At 37.3% G+C, this 17645-nt stretch overlaps 1 protein-coding gene across 1 annotated transcript in view; it reads right to left on the reverse strand.

Annotated features, from left to right (window-relative positions):
• GREB1 (growth regulating estrogen receptor binding 1) overlaps positions 1 to 17645 on the reverse strand; it is a 161566-nt gene that overhangs the window by 36286 nt on the left and 107635 nt on the right. Inside the window, exons 15-23 of the mRNA XM_063442160.1 lie at positions 17000 to 17180; positions 13886 to 14078; positions 11956 to 12092; positions 9113 to 9452; positions 8799 to 8914; positions 7529 to 7728; positions 6304 to 6393; positions 5019 to 5614; positions 187 to 289 (exon numbers count right to left, since the gene is read on the reverse strand). Coding sequence (XP_063298230.1) covers positions 187 to 289; positions 5019 to 5614; positions 6304 to 6393; positions 7529 to 7728; positions 8799 to 8914; positions 9113 to 9452; positions 11956 to 12092; positions 13886 to 14078; positions 17000 to 17180 — 1956 coding nt within the window. The remainder of the gene's footprint in view (positions 1 to 186; positions 290 to 5018; positions 5615 to 6303; positions 6394 to 7528; positions 7729 to 8798; positions 8915 to 9112; positions 9453 to 11955; positions 12093 to 13885; positions 14079 to 16999; positions 17181 to 17645) is intronic.

A 17645-nucleotide genomic window follows, 5' to 3' on the forward strand; every position in this document is an offset into this window, starting at 1 on the left:
CCCATAAAGCTTAGTTTTTAAAAATGGTCAACAATAGAATGACAGTACCAGGGATTAATACTAATGGTATGATTCCCCTACCCATTTTATACATGTAATGGAGAGAGACAGCCGTAGATACCAGAACAAGGGCACAATACGATAACGGTGAACACAATTGGCATTAGTAATTAGCAAACCACTTACTGATATTTATTTCCTGTTCATCATAGATATCTACTTCTGTCAATCTGATGAGCATTCTGGACAAGATGCTAAGAAACTGCAGATACGCTCCGGTTTTCCCGACCTGTAACAGGAATTCATCAAACATCGATATTAGGTTTCTTTAGCTCTTCAGAAATCTACAATCTTTGCAGACACTATAAACTAAAAACATATGAAACACAAATGTATCACCTGACAAAATGTTTAGTAAAGATACATTTTTGAGATTATTTATGACGTGTACCAATTTAAGGAGTGACTAAAAGGCAGTCATAAAAAAAAATCTTGATTATTTGAGTTCATGGTAAAAACCAAATAACGAGGTAGAAAAAGTGTACAAGCACAAAATCACAAAAAATTGGCAACAGTAGGAGGAAACAGAAAAATGTCAATAGAAAAACTGCTATTCCACTTGGCTCTTTCACAAAATGTAATAAAAACATTGCAATATAATTCAAACTAATACGTTGCTTTTCTTCTTGGGTTCGTAACATCTATGGAAAAAGTAAACTATATAGAACAAACACACAAAATGAAGTCAAGTCACAGTTCTTAGCAGAAATGAATCAGACAAGAGAGCTTTGCAAGTAATTAAAGGGACACTCCACTGCCCAAATATAAATATATATATATATATATATATATATCACTGTTTAGTAGACAGACCCAAAATGAAAACTTGCATGCATTTAAGTATGGATTTTTTCATTGGAAGTATATATAAAAACAGCTTGCAAAAGTTGCAGTTCTCTTGTCTGCAGCCTTTCCAATCCCTCCTCTTCTAACCCTGCCCAGACTTTGCGTGGCTGTCCAATCACAGACTTCCTAATGCAGCTCAATGAGAAGTCTTTGCTAGGCAGGTGCTCCTCTTGAAAAGTGTACAGAAGAAACAGTGCTTAAAAACTTAAATAAAGGCAGCACGCCTAAATGATAGCGCTCCCTCACAGGCCCTATAGGTATATAGGTATAAGGAAGGAGAGAAAGGTGGCGCCACAGAGATAATAATAAAATGAAATATAAGCCAGTGGTAATATAGAAATAAACAATGACATATAATACAGAGAGAGAACAATAAAAATAATAATAGATAGATATAATTAAAAAAGAAAAATATATATATAAAGAACAGTCCAAAAATTGTCTAGTAAACCCTTTGGATGAGAGAATAATCACACTCCTATCTGAGGTAGAGACATCTATGGAGTAGTGGAATCAAGGGGTTCGTGGGATCCATATGAAAGAGAAAAAAAATGTAATAGTGCAATAAAACCCAAATAGGTAGCAGCCAATAAAAGAGGTCTTTATGGTCCTACTCACGTTTTTGAGAGCTGAAAACTAGCTCTAGCATAAACAGCGTACAGTGGTATAATCCTCACCTATGGGATACGAGAGGGAGTGTTGTAAGTAGATATCTTAGTGCTTACTGTGATAAATCCAGGAGAGTGTATAAAATTACCAAATGGTTACTCACATTTAATTGAGCAGATGCACTGCTCAATGATAGGGCGTAAGTGGTATAATCCCCAAAAAGTATACTTTGGAGTAGTATCTCTCTGGAACAAGTAAAACTCAGATGCCAGGTAGTAAAATAATAAAAATGGCAAAAAGGATAAGATGGCTAACTCACAACAAAGAAAGTGACCAAAATACCTCTATTAAAATACAGTTAGTTAAAATTTCCAAAACACGTTTCTCCCCTTAGGGCTTTCTTAAGTGGATATCCAAAGAAAGTGGCCAAAATACCTTTATTAAAATACAGTTAGTTAAAATTTCCACAACGCGTTTCTCCCCTTGGGGCTTTCTCAATGGGAGAAACACGTAGTGGAAAATTTAACTGTATTTTAATAAAGGTATTTTGGCCACTTTCTTTGTTGTGAGTTAGTAATTTGTTTTTTTTTTTACCATTTTTATTATTTTACTACCTGGCATCTAAGTTTTACTTGTTCCAGAGAGATACTACTCCAAAGCATGCCCAATTAAATGTAAGTAACCATTTTGTATTTCTATACACTCTCCTGGTTTTATCACAGTGAGCACTATTGTTGTTTTTTATATTACATCTGGTCCCCATTTGACGAGATATCTACTTACAACACTCCCTCACGTATCCCATAAGTGGGGACTATACCACTGTACGCTGTTTATACAAGAGCTAGTTTTTAGCTCTCAAAAACGTGAGTAGGACCATGTAGACCTCTTTTATCAGCTGCAATTTGGGTTTTATTGCACCATTAGATTTTCTTTTCTCTTTCATACGGATCTCACAAACCCCTCGATCCCACTACTCCATAGATGTCTCTACCTCAGATAGAACTGTGATTGTTCTCTCATCCAAAGGTTTTACTGGACTCTTTCTGGACTGCTCTTTATATATATATATATATATATATATATATATATATATATATATTTTAATATATATTTTTTTTTATATATTTATATATATATTGTTTATATATATATATATATATACCTATTCTTTTTATTGTTCTCTCTCTGCCATCACATTCTATGTTTCTATGTTTCTATATATTGTATATCATTGTTTATTTCTATATTACTACTTGCTTATATTTCATTTTATTATTATCTCTGTGGCGCCACCTTTCTCTTCTTCCTTATAGGTGCTCCTCTTGAGTTTAGCTCCACTGAGCTAACCAAACCATAAACACATAGAATGTGATGGCAGAGAAGAATCGTTTGGTCCATTGAGTCTGCCAAATGTTCTAAATAATTAGTCCCTGGCCTTTTCTTATAGCTAGGATAGTCTTATGCCTACCCCACTCATGCTTAAACTCCCTCACTGTGTAAACCTTCACCACTTTAGCTGGAAGGTAATGCCATGCATCCACTACCCTCTCTGTAAAGTAATACCTCCTGATATTATTTTTAAACCTTTGCCCCTCTAATTTCAGACTATGTCCTCTTGTTGTGGTAGTTTCTTCTTTTTCGTATAGTCTTCTCCTTTACTGTGTTGATTCCACTTGTGTATTTAAATGTTTCTATCATTATTATTATTATTATGTTATTTATATAGCACCATCAAGTTCCGCAGTTACATAGTTACATAGTTAGATAGCTGAAAAGAGACTTGCGTCCATCAAGTTCAGCCTTCCTCACACCTGTTTTTTGCTGTTGATCCAAAAGGCAAAAAAAAAAAAAAAAAAACCCAGTTTGAAGCACAATTTTGCAACAAGCTAGGACAAAAAATTCCTTCTTGACCCCAGAATGGCAGTCAGATTTATCCTTGAATCAAGCAGTTATTACCCTACATTGAAAGATTATATCCTTGAATATTCTGTCTTTGCAAGTATGCATCTAGTAGCTGTTTGAACATCTGTATGGACTCTGATAAAACCACTTCTTCAGGCAGAGAATTCCACATCCTGATTGTTCTTACAGTAAAAAAACCTTTCCTTTGCCTTAGACGAAATCTTCTTTCTTCCAGTCTAAACGCATGGCCTCGTGTCCTATGTAAAGTCCGGTTTGTGAATAGATTTCCACACAATGGTTTGTATTGGCCCCGAATATATTTGTATAATGTTATCATATCCCCTCTCAGGCGACGTTTTTCTAAACTAAATAGGTTTAAATTTGTTAACCTTTCTTCATAGCTGATATGTTCCATTCCTTTTATTAATTTTGTAGCCCGCCTCTGCACTTTTTCTAGTGCCATGATGTCCTTCTTTAGAACAGGTGACCAAAATTGCACAGCATATTCAATATGTGGTCTTACAATGGGTGGATGAACAGACATGTAGTTGTAACCAGACAAGTTGGACACACAGGAACAGAGGGGTTGAGGGCCCTGCTCAATGAGCTTACATGCTAGAGGGCCCTGCTCAATGAGCTTACATGCTAGAGGGATAAAGTGACACAAAAAGGTAAGGATAGTATTAGACATATCTCCATTGTCGCATCTTTCCTCCAAGCTATACATGTTAAGATCCTTTAACCTTTCCTGGTAAGTTTTATCCTGCAATCCATGAACCAGTTTAGTAGCCCTTCTCTGAACTCTTTCCAAAGTATCAATATCCTTCTGGAGATACGGTCTCCAGTACTGCGTACAACACTCCAAGTGAGGTCTCACCAGTGTTCTGTACAATGGCATGAGCACTTCCCTCTTTCTACTACTAATACCTCTCACTATACAACCAAGCATTCTGCCAGCATTTTCTGCTGCTCTATTACATTGTCTGCCTACCTTTAAGTCATCTGAAATAATTACTCCTAAATCCCTCTCCTCAGATGTTGAGGTTAGGACTCTATCAAATATTCTGTACTCTGCCCTTGGGTTTTTACTCCCAAGATGCATTATCTTGCACTTATTCACATTAAATATCAGTTGCTACAGCTCAGACCATTTTTCTAGTTTACCTAAATCATTTGCCACTTGGCTTATCCCTCCTGGAACATCAACCATGTTGCAAATCTTAGTATCATCAGAAAAACGACATATCTTGCAACCAAGACCTTCTGCAATATCACTAATAAAAATATTAAAGAGAATGGGTCGAAATACAGATCCCTGAACCAGGAAGTAAGAGGACCAGTTGTCTGATTGACAGCCAAAGGGATGTAACAAAATTAATTTCTAAAAGTGCCAATTATTATTAAAATCAGCATAAAAAGGAAACAATCTTCACACACACAAGTGTTTCAGCAAGCTATAGTGCTCTAGGGGTTCACAGTGTCCCTTTAATCCCTTAAGGACACATGACATGATTCCCTTTTATTACAGAAGTTTGGTCCTTAAGGGATTAAAGTCACTACTGCATGAAACATCACACAGGTTGACAATGTTTACTTGCCTGAGGTGGTCCACTGAGCAGCAATCTTCTTGGATGGAAGGAATCCATCCTACCATCATTAATGTTATTATAGTCCATATGGCTTTGTCTGGGGACCGTCCACTGGCGGTAATACAAAGACTGCTCTGTGTAAGTCATCATCTTGCTCAACATGGGCCGGAAAGAACTGGCCCACGAGACATCACAATGGGGCAGGAATGAAGATGACTTGGACAGTCCACTGCTGTCAGTGTTAATAATTATGTCATACAACAGTTTGGGAAGAAAGACTATAGGCGGCTGCTTATATGTCTTGGCCATAGAGCACTGGGATATTTGTAGGCCTGTTCCATTGTGAAAGTAGGCAGATGTACATGATGACGAAGATGTAGAAATGGAACATGGAGATTTCTTGGCATTACTATTTAAGCTGTTCCCCTCCGATGGCTCAGGCGTTTGCTGGAGGGGTTTCCTGATATTTGTATCTGCTGTAGGTTTTCCAGTTTCGGAACTGGTGGCGCACTCTCCAATGTTTGAACCTAGAAATTGTGGTGACGTTTTTTTCCCAGTATCTTCTCCCACAGCTGATGTTGACATTTCACCAGAAAATGCTGATCCTGCATCGTAAATAACGAATAGAGCTAATTGCAATAGGAACAAACAAGTCACTCATTTAATGATCACAGATGATCTGTGAGCTTTATTGTATATTCACATCATGTCATCATTACACGTTTATTTACAAAGCATGAATATATTTAGCAAACTCCTGAAAACCCAATTATTCATAATTGCCTTTCTGGGCCCTTCGTATTTTTCTCCCCATCTAACGTTTGCTAATGCATATTATCGCTACATACTGTAAGCTCATGAGTTATCATGCTACATCGTTCTACAAATGTTGGATGAAAACCCACAAGCAGAGTTCACCTTTCTACCAGTATGTATAATTATATATATTGCTCTGTCTGTAACTCTGCTGAAACATTGCACATACAGGGTCCTTGCACCATGACCACTTTAAAATACCGAAATGGTCATGGTGCTTGGATTAAACCTTTAACAACATAATAGTTGTTCTATATTACTTTCTGTGTAATTCCTATGTAATGGCTAATCCATTAAATAGTGAAATGAGGCAAATTAACAATGAATTTGGAACATTTTGATAAATATAGTCATGGGGGAAAATGTTTTGCAATGAGTTGGACCAAGATGCATCTCACCAACAAAACACTTTTTTAATGTAATAACCACTCAGATCAGTTTCGTATTGCGCACTGACCAGAAAAAGTTTGAATCTTACCTGATGCTTTCGAAAACAGAGATGATGATGCCGAATCGTGCGACTCAGAGCGATGTCTTTTGTTGGGACTTGTTTTTTCAGAAATAGAGCCTAATAAATAATAGAGCCATAGCTACAAATAAATATAATTTATAATATAATTTAAAAATAAATAAATAATCCACAACTAGGGTGAACATAGCACCTAAATATATACTACAGAAGTCAAAAGAACATTCAAAACTAATTATGCCAGGGTTAGTCACCAATGTGTCAATTATCAGGTATACAAAGGGAATTGAAAGAGAATTTCAAATGGTTGGATCAGAAAGCTCTCCAAGTCAGCTATGGTTTAAGTTTAGCTACTTTGGTTTAACATTTAGAATTCACTTAGAATTTCTATCCCACTTTATTAAATAACACTTTCTATGTTGTTTAGAAATGTTTTATAATTAATTAAGCAGCATTGACTAACTGTTACTTAACCTACACATAAAGGAACACAATGGCAAATACAAACCGTATTCCTAATGTTATTGGGTCCCTGACCCTAGTGCCATACCCCCTCCCTCTGTCCGCCATATAATAAATCAAATAATGGTTTTCTTCACCATTTTCTATTGCCAGAGGAGCCTCTCTCCACTTTCCGCAACATCACCAAGGAGGCATTGCCTCCTCCATCTATGGTCCAATCCAACAGTCCTCAAAGAGGAGAACCGGGGACCTGATATGCATGGTTTTGAGCGCTCTGCGCATCTATTGCAACTCATAGGACATCATTGAATTTCCAATGACCGGCCGTGTCACATGACCAAGTTTTACTTGTTTACTTACGTTTAGTGGAGCAGAAGCCACTAGAGGTGTGTTTAATCCTGCAATGTAAACACTGCAGTGTATACAATGCTAACATTACAGGAACACTGATCCCATACCACTTCATTCATATGAAGTTGTCTAGGTGACTTTACTGGTCTTCTAACAATTGTTGGAATTTCCCTTTAACCCATTTCAACCGCATCACCACTGAATAAATGTAATAGAAACATTAGAGGTTATTTGGCCTAGAGTTTGAAAGAGATTACTCTGGTGTATATTACGCTGGAGATCTTAACCTATTACTTACTCCTTAAACAACGTTATAAATTGTCACCACCCACAAGTGTTTGCTAATCCCCTTCAAAAAAAAAATGTAAAAAAAAATGATGGAAATATATGACCAACGAAAATGGTTAAGAAATCTTCATACCATCAATTGCCATTTCCTCGTCTTCATTGTCCGTACTGCTTAGCTTCTCTGGGTCACTGTCGAGGACATCTCTGCCTACTCCTTTGTCCACTGATACTGTCGTATCAATAAAGCAGGAGGCTAATCCTAGCTCCTGTTCGATAGTAGTCCTTTCCCATGTGCAGAACTGTAGTAATCGGAGGTCACAGTACCTTAATGATCTACAATATACAGAAACAATTAAGTATCCAAAGGTAAAATGTAGCCTATATAATGTTTAACACATTTAGAAAATGAAGTACACGCCTTTAAATACACCAAAACAAAATTAGAATAACTATGGCAGTATTCATATTTTATTTTTTTATTTTTTTAAATCTTTTAGCACATATAACTTTGATCTTGTGGAAATTTACATGTTCATCTAAAGGCGTGAAGCACAAAATTATCTTTTCATTAAGTGGATAATTACTCTGAATACATTGACCATATGGAATATTGTGCGTTCACCCTCATCGTGTGCTAGGTGAGTCATTTTATTCTCATTGCTATGAAATTTTGAATTTTTTAAACATAGAGTAGAACTGGTTACTGGAGAAGTGAGCTGACTAACTACACATGATGTTATTGATTTAATTTAGCTGTGCTGAGTACCGACTACTCTGAGACATGATTAAAGGAGTACATTTCTAGGGGAGTCTAGATTCAGCATAAGTTATCCTGTCTTGTGCATGTTCACATTACAACTGGGTGCTCTTACCCCTCTCCTATCTGAGTCCTCCAAGAGCCCAATAGGAGATCAGTTGTCCGAACAGGTTGTATTGGCACCATACCCTAATTTGTTCTGGTATAATAAGTCTTCTTATCTTGTGTCCATTCCCTCCAATCTATGGTTAATAAAAACCTGTATTTTGAATGGAATAGGGTAGTCTGTTTTCCCTTAACCTTTAGCTTTGTTGTTTTAGAGAACTAAGAACAACATCTAAGGACCCGCTACTAGTAGAAACTTAGCTAAAAGAATTTAGAAAACTTAGATGGGCTTGAATGTCCCAGGTACCTCTCTCATTGTGGCAAAAATAACAATAACATCTCAGGTCTCCTGGTGACCTCTCAAAAATAGGCAAGAAAAACATTTTACATCCAAAGCTCGCAGCAGGTCTGCACAGTAACTACATGGGATATTTTGTGTATTGCAAGAATTATAACCCACCAACTCAATTCTGCCTTCTTTATCCCTGACATTAATGTCATTGCCATTTGACTCCAGTATTAGTTGCCAATTCAGGGTTACCTTGGCAGAGATTCTCCAAGAGGGTCCATTCCACTCAATATGAGAATACAGGGCAACCCTTCCAGGTCCAGATAAGTATTTGGTTGCCAGTCTCCATCCTCAATTTTCTGCCAGACCTGTCAATCAATTGTGAGATATGTCAAAACTAGATGAATTAATAGTTATACAGGCGACTAATATATGACAGATGAATATATGTATGCATACACAAACATTCTAAATTGCTAGGACGGACAGATGGACAGACACATTTCTCGTCCAAAGACGTTTAGACTGGGGTTGTAAATTTATCAAGTATACAAAAATTCCAATACCTTTAGCTGATCCACAAAATGCTTCCCAATGGTTATTGCAGAGCTGGATGTTCCCAATATAATTTCGAAGCGGCATTGCAGACCAAGTCGCTCCCTCACATGACACAAGCGTTCATAGGCCAATGTGGCCAGAGGAATAAATGGGATCCGTAGCAGAACCATAATCCCATGCCCACTTGAACACTGCTTTGGAGAGTTCAGAAGGTTCTGTACAATTTCCAGAGTTTCAACAGATGTATGATTCTTCATCTGAGATAGACCACATACTGCCATCATACCAGCTGAATAATGCTGAATGAGGAGAAACGTCCTAATGACTGCGCTGTGAAGCTTTGGAAATCTGAATTAACACAAACAATAATGATACCACAATTAGATTATTTAAAATGGTAACAGAAAAATATATATCTAACAGAAAATAAATATATATCATGTCTGTTCAGTGTACAATACATCTCAACAAGTCACCTAAAAGTAATAAACTTTCCACCCATGGTGTGCAAGTAAGGTCTATTTTATGTCTGGACAACGCAACGTCAAAATATCTGGTTGTCTAGTGAGCAGGGAGACCTCTAGATATTGCTATACCACAGAATGGAGGATATGACTTTAAATACTGCACCTGCATGCATTAAATTCAATGTGCTGGGCATGAGAACAGAAGAGTCAACTAATGAGGCAGTTGATAATATACAATAGAAAATATATGTGGATAGTGCCATAGCTCGCATGATAGAGACAGAGTCACACATACAGTTTTTAATTAAAAGGACATTGCACATAACTACATCTTATTAAATCTGTCCATCTTTCCAATGACATCATACAGGGAATTCTAAAATCCCCGTTGAGCCATCAAAGAATTGACAGTAATACTATGGGCCTGCTCACAGCATAGCTTCTTTAAGCTTAGGAGACTGGCATGAACCTGTGATCAGGACATACGTGATCATCCCATTCAAATACTTGGAGGGCTCAATAGGGAAGTGGTATGGAGCCTGGGCCTCCAAAATGAAGATCAGAATTTCCCAGAATTATTAAGCTATAACAGTTAGGTTATCATGGACAGCTGCCTAGAACTTAACCACAACACCGCGCAGTAGTGGTTGTGGTGCTTTGTGCATTTCTTTAATTCATTTTTCTAGTATGCTGCGAAAATTTGAAATAAGAATATAATGTCAACTAGGACAGTACAGTGCGGTGCTTTTGGTTAAATGGTTACTAAAGAATAAATGTCTTCATTACATTTTAAATATTAGCAGTGGCAGTCAATATATGTTTATGAAGAGTTCATCATCTAAAATTGATTTACATGCTTTCAACTATCTACAGCTGGGAGCGAAAATTAACCAATTTGCTTTCTTCAAAGACACAAGTATAAATGTAGACATGGGGGTTTGGAGGAATGGGCAATATCTATCTCATCACTTAGTATAATAAGAGTTTATTGTACTAATTGAAATGGTAAATTGACCAGGAATTCGGAATTTCACATTTAAGGTCAAAATGGACAAGCTGGGATATAGGCAAGTTATAGAATATTGTGTCCAATGTGGATATTTTGGCATCTAAACAATGATATCAACATGATCCAATGTTACACGCAACATGAAATCATACAATCAGGTACAGTAAACGGAAAGGTGTAAGTGTTCTTTTAAAGAGAATTACTTTAATAACTACAGACAATTTGTAGAGATGTTATCGGTTTGTTTCTGCATAATAACATATTTCCCTTTTAGTGCATGATTTTTTTTCATTGTGCATTGCTTGTTGTACAAATGCAGGGAATGGGATGACGCTTTAGAATGTTAATTAGTCGCTCTTGCTATTTAACTAGATTAAGCCAAGGCCAGCTTTAAATTGAGCCAACAGACAAGTTACACATGCAGATTTATTTGGTATATTGGGAATTGTGGATAATTGACAAGGTCATTTTTTTTTTAACCAAAATAGTCAAATGGAAAAAAATCTTAAAAGCAGCTGTTTTTTTCAGATCATCTTGCCTATACTTGCCTAAAACCAGCGGTTCTCCTGTAGGTATTTCACAATGTCCAGTTTAGTAAATAATCACCGAACTGAATTGTGAAAACCAACAAGGAATGGCTTTGTAAAGAAAGCATAGATGACCAAGTTATTTTCCAATTCGACTATTAATTTGTCCTAAAACTTGAAACTGACTTGGGATTTACATTGAACCCATAAGCCTACTCAGGTACAACTAGATACATGATATATTATTATTGCCAATTATATAGCGCCAACAGATTCCGCATCGCTTTACAATATTATGAGAGGGGGGATTAAACTATAAATAGGACAATATATAGCTCACTTCTCACTCATGCCTTCTTTAAACTGTTACACACACCAGGCCTGAGACTTAAAGGAAACCTGCAATTCTTCCTGTGTTTTCTATGCTGTAAAGGCCACTAAACCATTCCATTTTAGAGACTGATATTAATTTTACAGAGCACCAATTGTCTCAAAGAGCCATCATTTTAGAAGATTTGCCAATACCTTTCCAGAAGTAAAAATGTTTTACTACCACGTTAAAATTACTTCAACATTTCATCAGAAAGTTGAAACAAATTTGTCAAATAAATTACATAAACATAAATTGAATCTTTCTTGGTTGATATTAATATAAGAACCGGGAAACATCTTGGGAACATATCAGAATTCAATATTGAAAATGGCGGCATTTATTACATGGTTCTATATAGACAAAGGCACGTTGATTTTACATGTAGATCTGCTTGCTATTCAACAGGACAATTTACTGGAACAAATAAACTATAGACATAAAAAGAAACATGACATTTTCTTTTTATCGTGATTACCTTTTTCCTAGCGCTATGACAATAGCTTCAAAGGAGCTGTCATGGCGTAACAAGGGCAGGCTGTGCCCTGATACTGTTGCTTCAATTAGCTCTGTCAGTCCAAAGTATTTCCTGTTTTCATGATACAATTCCACTCCCTGAAACAAAGACACATTTAAAGAATAATGGGCATCCAATGTTTGATGTAGTTTTGACATCTGAAATTGTGCTTTCATTTATTCATCAATTTATGGTTGTGGCAAAATTATCCATTTACATGTACAATTAGCTCACAGATATTGCATTTCTTTGAAGGCCCTGAAACATTGATCAGAGGAACAAAACCTTATTGTATTGTTCTTGTGGAATTCATACACTTCAGTGACTTTTTCTTCTTCTGATTCTTCAAAAGGTTTTGTTGCTTTTTGTTCCCCGTCAATAATATTAAAGAAGACAATTTTTGAATGGAACGTCAGATCATAAAAAAAAAACATCCAAAGTAAAATTTAATTGCACTTTCTCTGTCTTATATTGTTTAGAAGAGGCACATAAGCAATTTTACTAAATATTTTCTAGACGATGTGTTCGTTAATTTGTCTTGTGGTTTTAATTATTAAAAGCCTCCAAAAATGGCAAAAAGAATTCCCTCCAGAAAAATAGCCTTGCTGTTTTATAATTTTGTGCTGTGTATGACTGTACCGCAAGGTAGTAATACAGTTTAACGTTAATCCAAATGAGGTATGAATGACCCCAGAAGGTTGCAGTCACAACAACTCCCTAAAGAGGGATATTTAGGTTAGAAATCTACAGAGACACTGTTTTTACCAGAACCACAACAAGTTCTTCTGGTATGTATAAAATGCCCGTGCAGGCTTTTTAATGTAAGCACTGTCTTTTCAGAGAAAAGGCATTGTGTACATTGCTGCCTGGGGACACCTACAATGGCACTCACTCAGACGGCCACTAGAAGTGCTTTCTGGGACAGTGTCTCCATGCACTGCATTGAGATGCTGAATGCCCCCCATAGAGATGCATTAATTCAATGCATCTCTATAAGGAGATGTTGATTGGTGCAGTGAGACGATTTACCGCGCATGCACAATATCCCATCTGTATCTTTTTTCTAAATAGAATAGAATGAATTACTTGGTTACTTAGGGGGGAAAAAAAAAATGGACTAAGCATAGAAGGATTAATTTAGTAAATTACTGATTTGGAGCCCCCTTCATTCATCACATTGGGATGGTAAATAGGGCCAAGCAAATTCATGGTTTCAGAGTCCCTTTCTAACCTCTGGAGTCTAGACAGCCACCTAAAATCACCTTACATTTAATCCTGCTCTGGTACCAAGTGTATTTGTCACATATTGAATACATATTTTTAGGGATCCATTGTGTCTACGGGAACCACCCCTCAATCTGTACTTCACTATAGTACCCCATTAAGGGGCTATCTAAATGTTTTCATACTGTAACTCAGAGTATAGATTATTTTCAGACAGCAAGAGATTACATGAATAAAACATCACCAACAATAAATCTATTAAGGATGTTTTGGATGATGAGTACTTTTTCTTTTACTTGATTGACCATGATGATATTTTACGTGCTTTTTAGACAGTTCTAGCAGACAAGCACTGTCTTATGCTGCTATTTGCTATATGATAGGTACTTGCTGCTCGACAGATACGTTAACTTGTTTAGCCTTACATTGTATCACTGTTGTTTTATCTATTGTGTTCTACCAGGATCTGTAAGACGTAAAGCAAAATCTCTAACTCTCTCTTTGATCTTAAAATGCCTCGGTTTAATCGATACATTGTAACAGCAAAACCACTCTTGGTAGAAAACACAAAATAGCATTTATTAACAAGAAAAACAAAACAAATACAAATGTCCCCCTCTGTAATAACTTCAGCAATATAAATGTTCTCTGAATGTTTAATACATACATGGCTGTGTGAAGATGGCCAGTGGATTTCATTATATGGGCTAATGCGGGTGTTCTGGGTTTGCAGAGCATAAGGAAAGGAGGTCACATGGAGAAATAGAATATTGGGGGCATCTTTTACCTCCCTGCAGTTCAAAAGGTTATCAACCAGACCCATTGTAGATTCGTTTGGAGGATAAGGACTGCAAAAGGAACTACCAAGACAAAGAGTTATTAATAAACACACACACACACACAAATAATAAAGCACAGCTCATGAAACGTCTAGAAGGTATTCAGTAAATAAATGCCTTTAATATCAGGCAGACAAAAAGACACACAGCACAACAAGTTATTCCCCGAAATCGAAGAATGATCCTAGTCGTGTCACTGCCTCAAGGTAGCTGGCTATGGTCAGATGTAAGCTGCAGATGTGAAGTGTCTCTCGCATGATTGATTCTTCCTTTCTCGCTCTGAAGGTCAGTGTGTGCCTTGGCATAAATATATAAAATAGGAGCAGCGGCTCTCAAGTTATATATTTCCTAGAGTGCCGTGTGCATCAGTGTTTCTGTTTTATTTTATTAGACAAATAATTGAAATATCAAATCATTCTGAACGTTTGCCTTCTTTGACACAATAACATATTCTTGCAGAAAATGTGCTTATGTTCGTACTGTTTGGAACTTTGCTATTTACAAGTTGTCTATCACATATGTCACTGACACTGAGGCTGTGTCTGCAGACCACCAGAACCTTCTTGTTGATAATGTAGATCTCAACAAACAGGCTTTATTAACAGCTTTCACCGGAGCCAGTGCCACAGATATATAGTGTGGCCGATTCCTGGGCACACAATATGAGGCAATCTTCCCCAATATTGGATTCCCCCAAATATTGAGAGACAGGGGTTTATGTGTTACATCACAAACCCCTGCCTCACAATATTTGGGGGAGTCCAATATTGGGGCAGATAGCCTCATATTGTTTGCCCAGGAATGGGCCACACTATATATCTGTAAAAAATTACTATATAAATTTAAGACCGTCACTGTAGTGTTGTCTTTCCAAAGTGTGCCCAGGTGTTACCATACCATTTGCATGTTTTCCATTCCTTGATATGACGATATATTTTATGAACTGCCTAGCAGCCTGACTGAATACGTGTCAGGATCGGGTCAGGGATCCAACACGCAGGGTACAAAGAGTAGCAGATACGTATACCGGACCTTAGAATGGCCGGACTTAACGTAATACTATGTATAGAATGGTCAGGGACAAGCCGAGGTCGAGGGAACGGGAAGACAGGTAAGCGAGAGACAAGCCGGGTCAAGGATAACAGAAAGACAGGTAAGTGATAACAAAGCCGGGTCAGAACCAAAAGACAAGAGAATACAAGAGCACTGTGTGACTAGGCTGACTAGAACCACGACAGGGCAATGAGTGAATGGGAGAAACAACGTTAAATACCCTGGATCAGTGAGTAGACCCGCCTCCGACGAGTCCTGACTGGCTTCCAGTCAATTGAGTGACAGGTCGGTCCGGACTGACGTCATGACGTCGAGCACTGTGCGTGACGTTATAAAAGGGGACGGATCCCTCGCGGCCGGCGTGTGAGTGACTAGGAGAGCCGCGAGGGATGGGAGAAGCAGACCTGCCGGAAGGATAAACTACTAAGTCTCTACCTCTTTCGGAGGTAGAGACCTCAGGTACCCTGACAATACGGACTCCGATCATCTATAGACAATGTGATAGACTAATCCAGGGTTTCTGTTGTGTTCTCTGCTGGTTCCTGACTATCCAAATGTCTCATACTGCAACTATGATGTACCAGCTCCTGCTATCTCCTGCCCATCCAACTGCCGGGTACCAGTGTTTCTCTTACTATGCAGCAGTTTTTGTAAGTGTTGACAGTCCTATTTTCTTAATGCTGCATTGTTCAACATCTGTTAGCTCCCGGCTCTGCCATTGCTTAATTCTGTGTTTCTGGTGACCCGACTCTCATGATCCACTGTTCCTGTAGCCATATACTACGCTATCCTTGACTAACGTGTTCCTGTTCGTGCATGATGACTCCTGATTAAGAGACTAGTTTTAAAAAAAAAAAACAGAGAGCTGTCTAATGTCATGGTTAATAGCAGGTGTGTAATCGCACAGTGAAAAAAACGTATCAAAACACAATCTGTTTATCTTCCAATGACACCAAATTGTATGAGGTTTTAAAACGGAGAGTGATTTTATTAGGTTAACTCAGGTGATTGGGCAATTGTAAATTAAAAACCCATATATTAATTGAACGTGGTCAGATTCTGACAATTCTTGTTGGAGATATAACTGGACTAAAAATATGTCAGAGACTAAAAGATAGCTGTAACAGCGAGTAGCAGGGGCTGTCAATGCAATCTAAACAGGGAGAATTTAGTTAGTGAAACCAAACCAATACTCAGCATTATGTACAAAACATGTTGCTGTAGTCCCTTTGCAGTGAACACTATACAACTGACTGATCAAATGACAAGATGCTGGTTATATTGACTAGATACAATAAAAAGGTCACGTGGGCCCAATGTGAGGGCAGTAAAGCTCTAGAATGCACTCTCGATAAATGGCCACTGTTTGTACTAAGGAAGACTTCTAAATGTGGTGGACAGACATATTTTGCAAAGGTGGAATTTTAATGACACACCAATGGAAATGATCAATGATCCAGAGATTAATCTTTCCCACTTTTAATTTTGGGTTGGAGACGAGGGAGGCTGTTTGTTCTATTCTAATCAATGCAGAAAATAACTTTTTTTGTTGAACTTTTCAAACGATATAACCACAACCAAGGTAGGGCAACCGGGAGGGGGGAAGGAAGGGAGGGGCACTTGCCCTCCAGGACACTAGTATAGAGGTTTATGAGCTGCTGCATCAGCATAATACTAAATAATACTAAATATTATTGAGCAATTTGTTTTTAATTGCCACCCAGCCACATGTAGCCAGCCGTCCCCTGACCATAAATGTTGATTTGTTCCCCCTCCTAACAAATACTAAACCATGTAGCCGGCTTGGTGACCTTTGTGGATGGAAGTGGATTTAAACAGAAGTACTTTTTTTTTCTTCTAGAAGTGTACTTTATTACAAAAAAAAATACCTGCTCATATCCCAGTGTGCGTGATCATTAACTAGCACAAACAAGGTGTGTGGGTTCTGTATGGCTCTTTGAAGGAAGGTTTTGAATTTACCCGGCGCTCCAGAGTCTAGTTTCATGATATACTGTTCCATACATTCCTTTGTAAGGTGATCTTTTTCTAATCCAACTTCTAAAAGAACACCTGTGAATACGGCAAATTAAAAGGCAATTAATATCCAGCATGAACTATGCTTTTCAGCAAAGTAAGTAAATAGTTTACAAACATTCAAAGTCAAATCCTATAGTAATTAAAGGGTTTAATCGCTAAAAAAATAATAAAATAATAATAATAATAATAAAGCTGCGACTATAATTCATTATAAATCAGCTATTCTAAATTAAATTTTAGAATTCAGTTTTTAAGTCACTATAATTCCCCATTGAGTGATTACTATTTATATGATTTTTATTATTATTTATATATCGCCAACATATACCGATGTGCTTTACAATTATAGAATAGAGATAATTGAAAACAAGTAAAGGACCTACAGAATCTAACAGACACAAGAGGTGAAAAATACCCTGATCACACACACTTACAAGCTAAGAGGAAAAGGTGTAGACCCACAAGAGGAATAACATCATGTCAGGATGGAGGGAGGAC

The sequence above is a fragment of the Pelobates fuscus genome, chromosome 2 (genome assembly GCF_036172605.1).
Source record: "Pelobates fuscus isolate aPelFus1 chromosome 2, aPelFus1.pri, whole genome shotgun sequence".
NCBI lineage: Eukaryota > Metazoa > Chordata > Amphibia > Anura > Pelobatidae > Pelobates > Pelobates fuscus.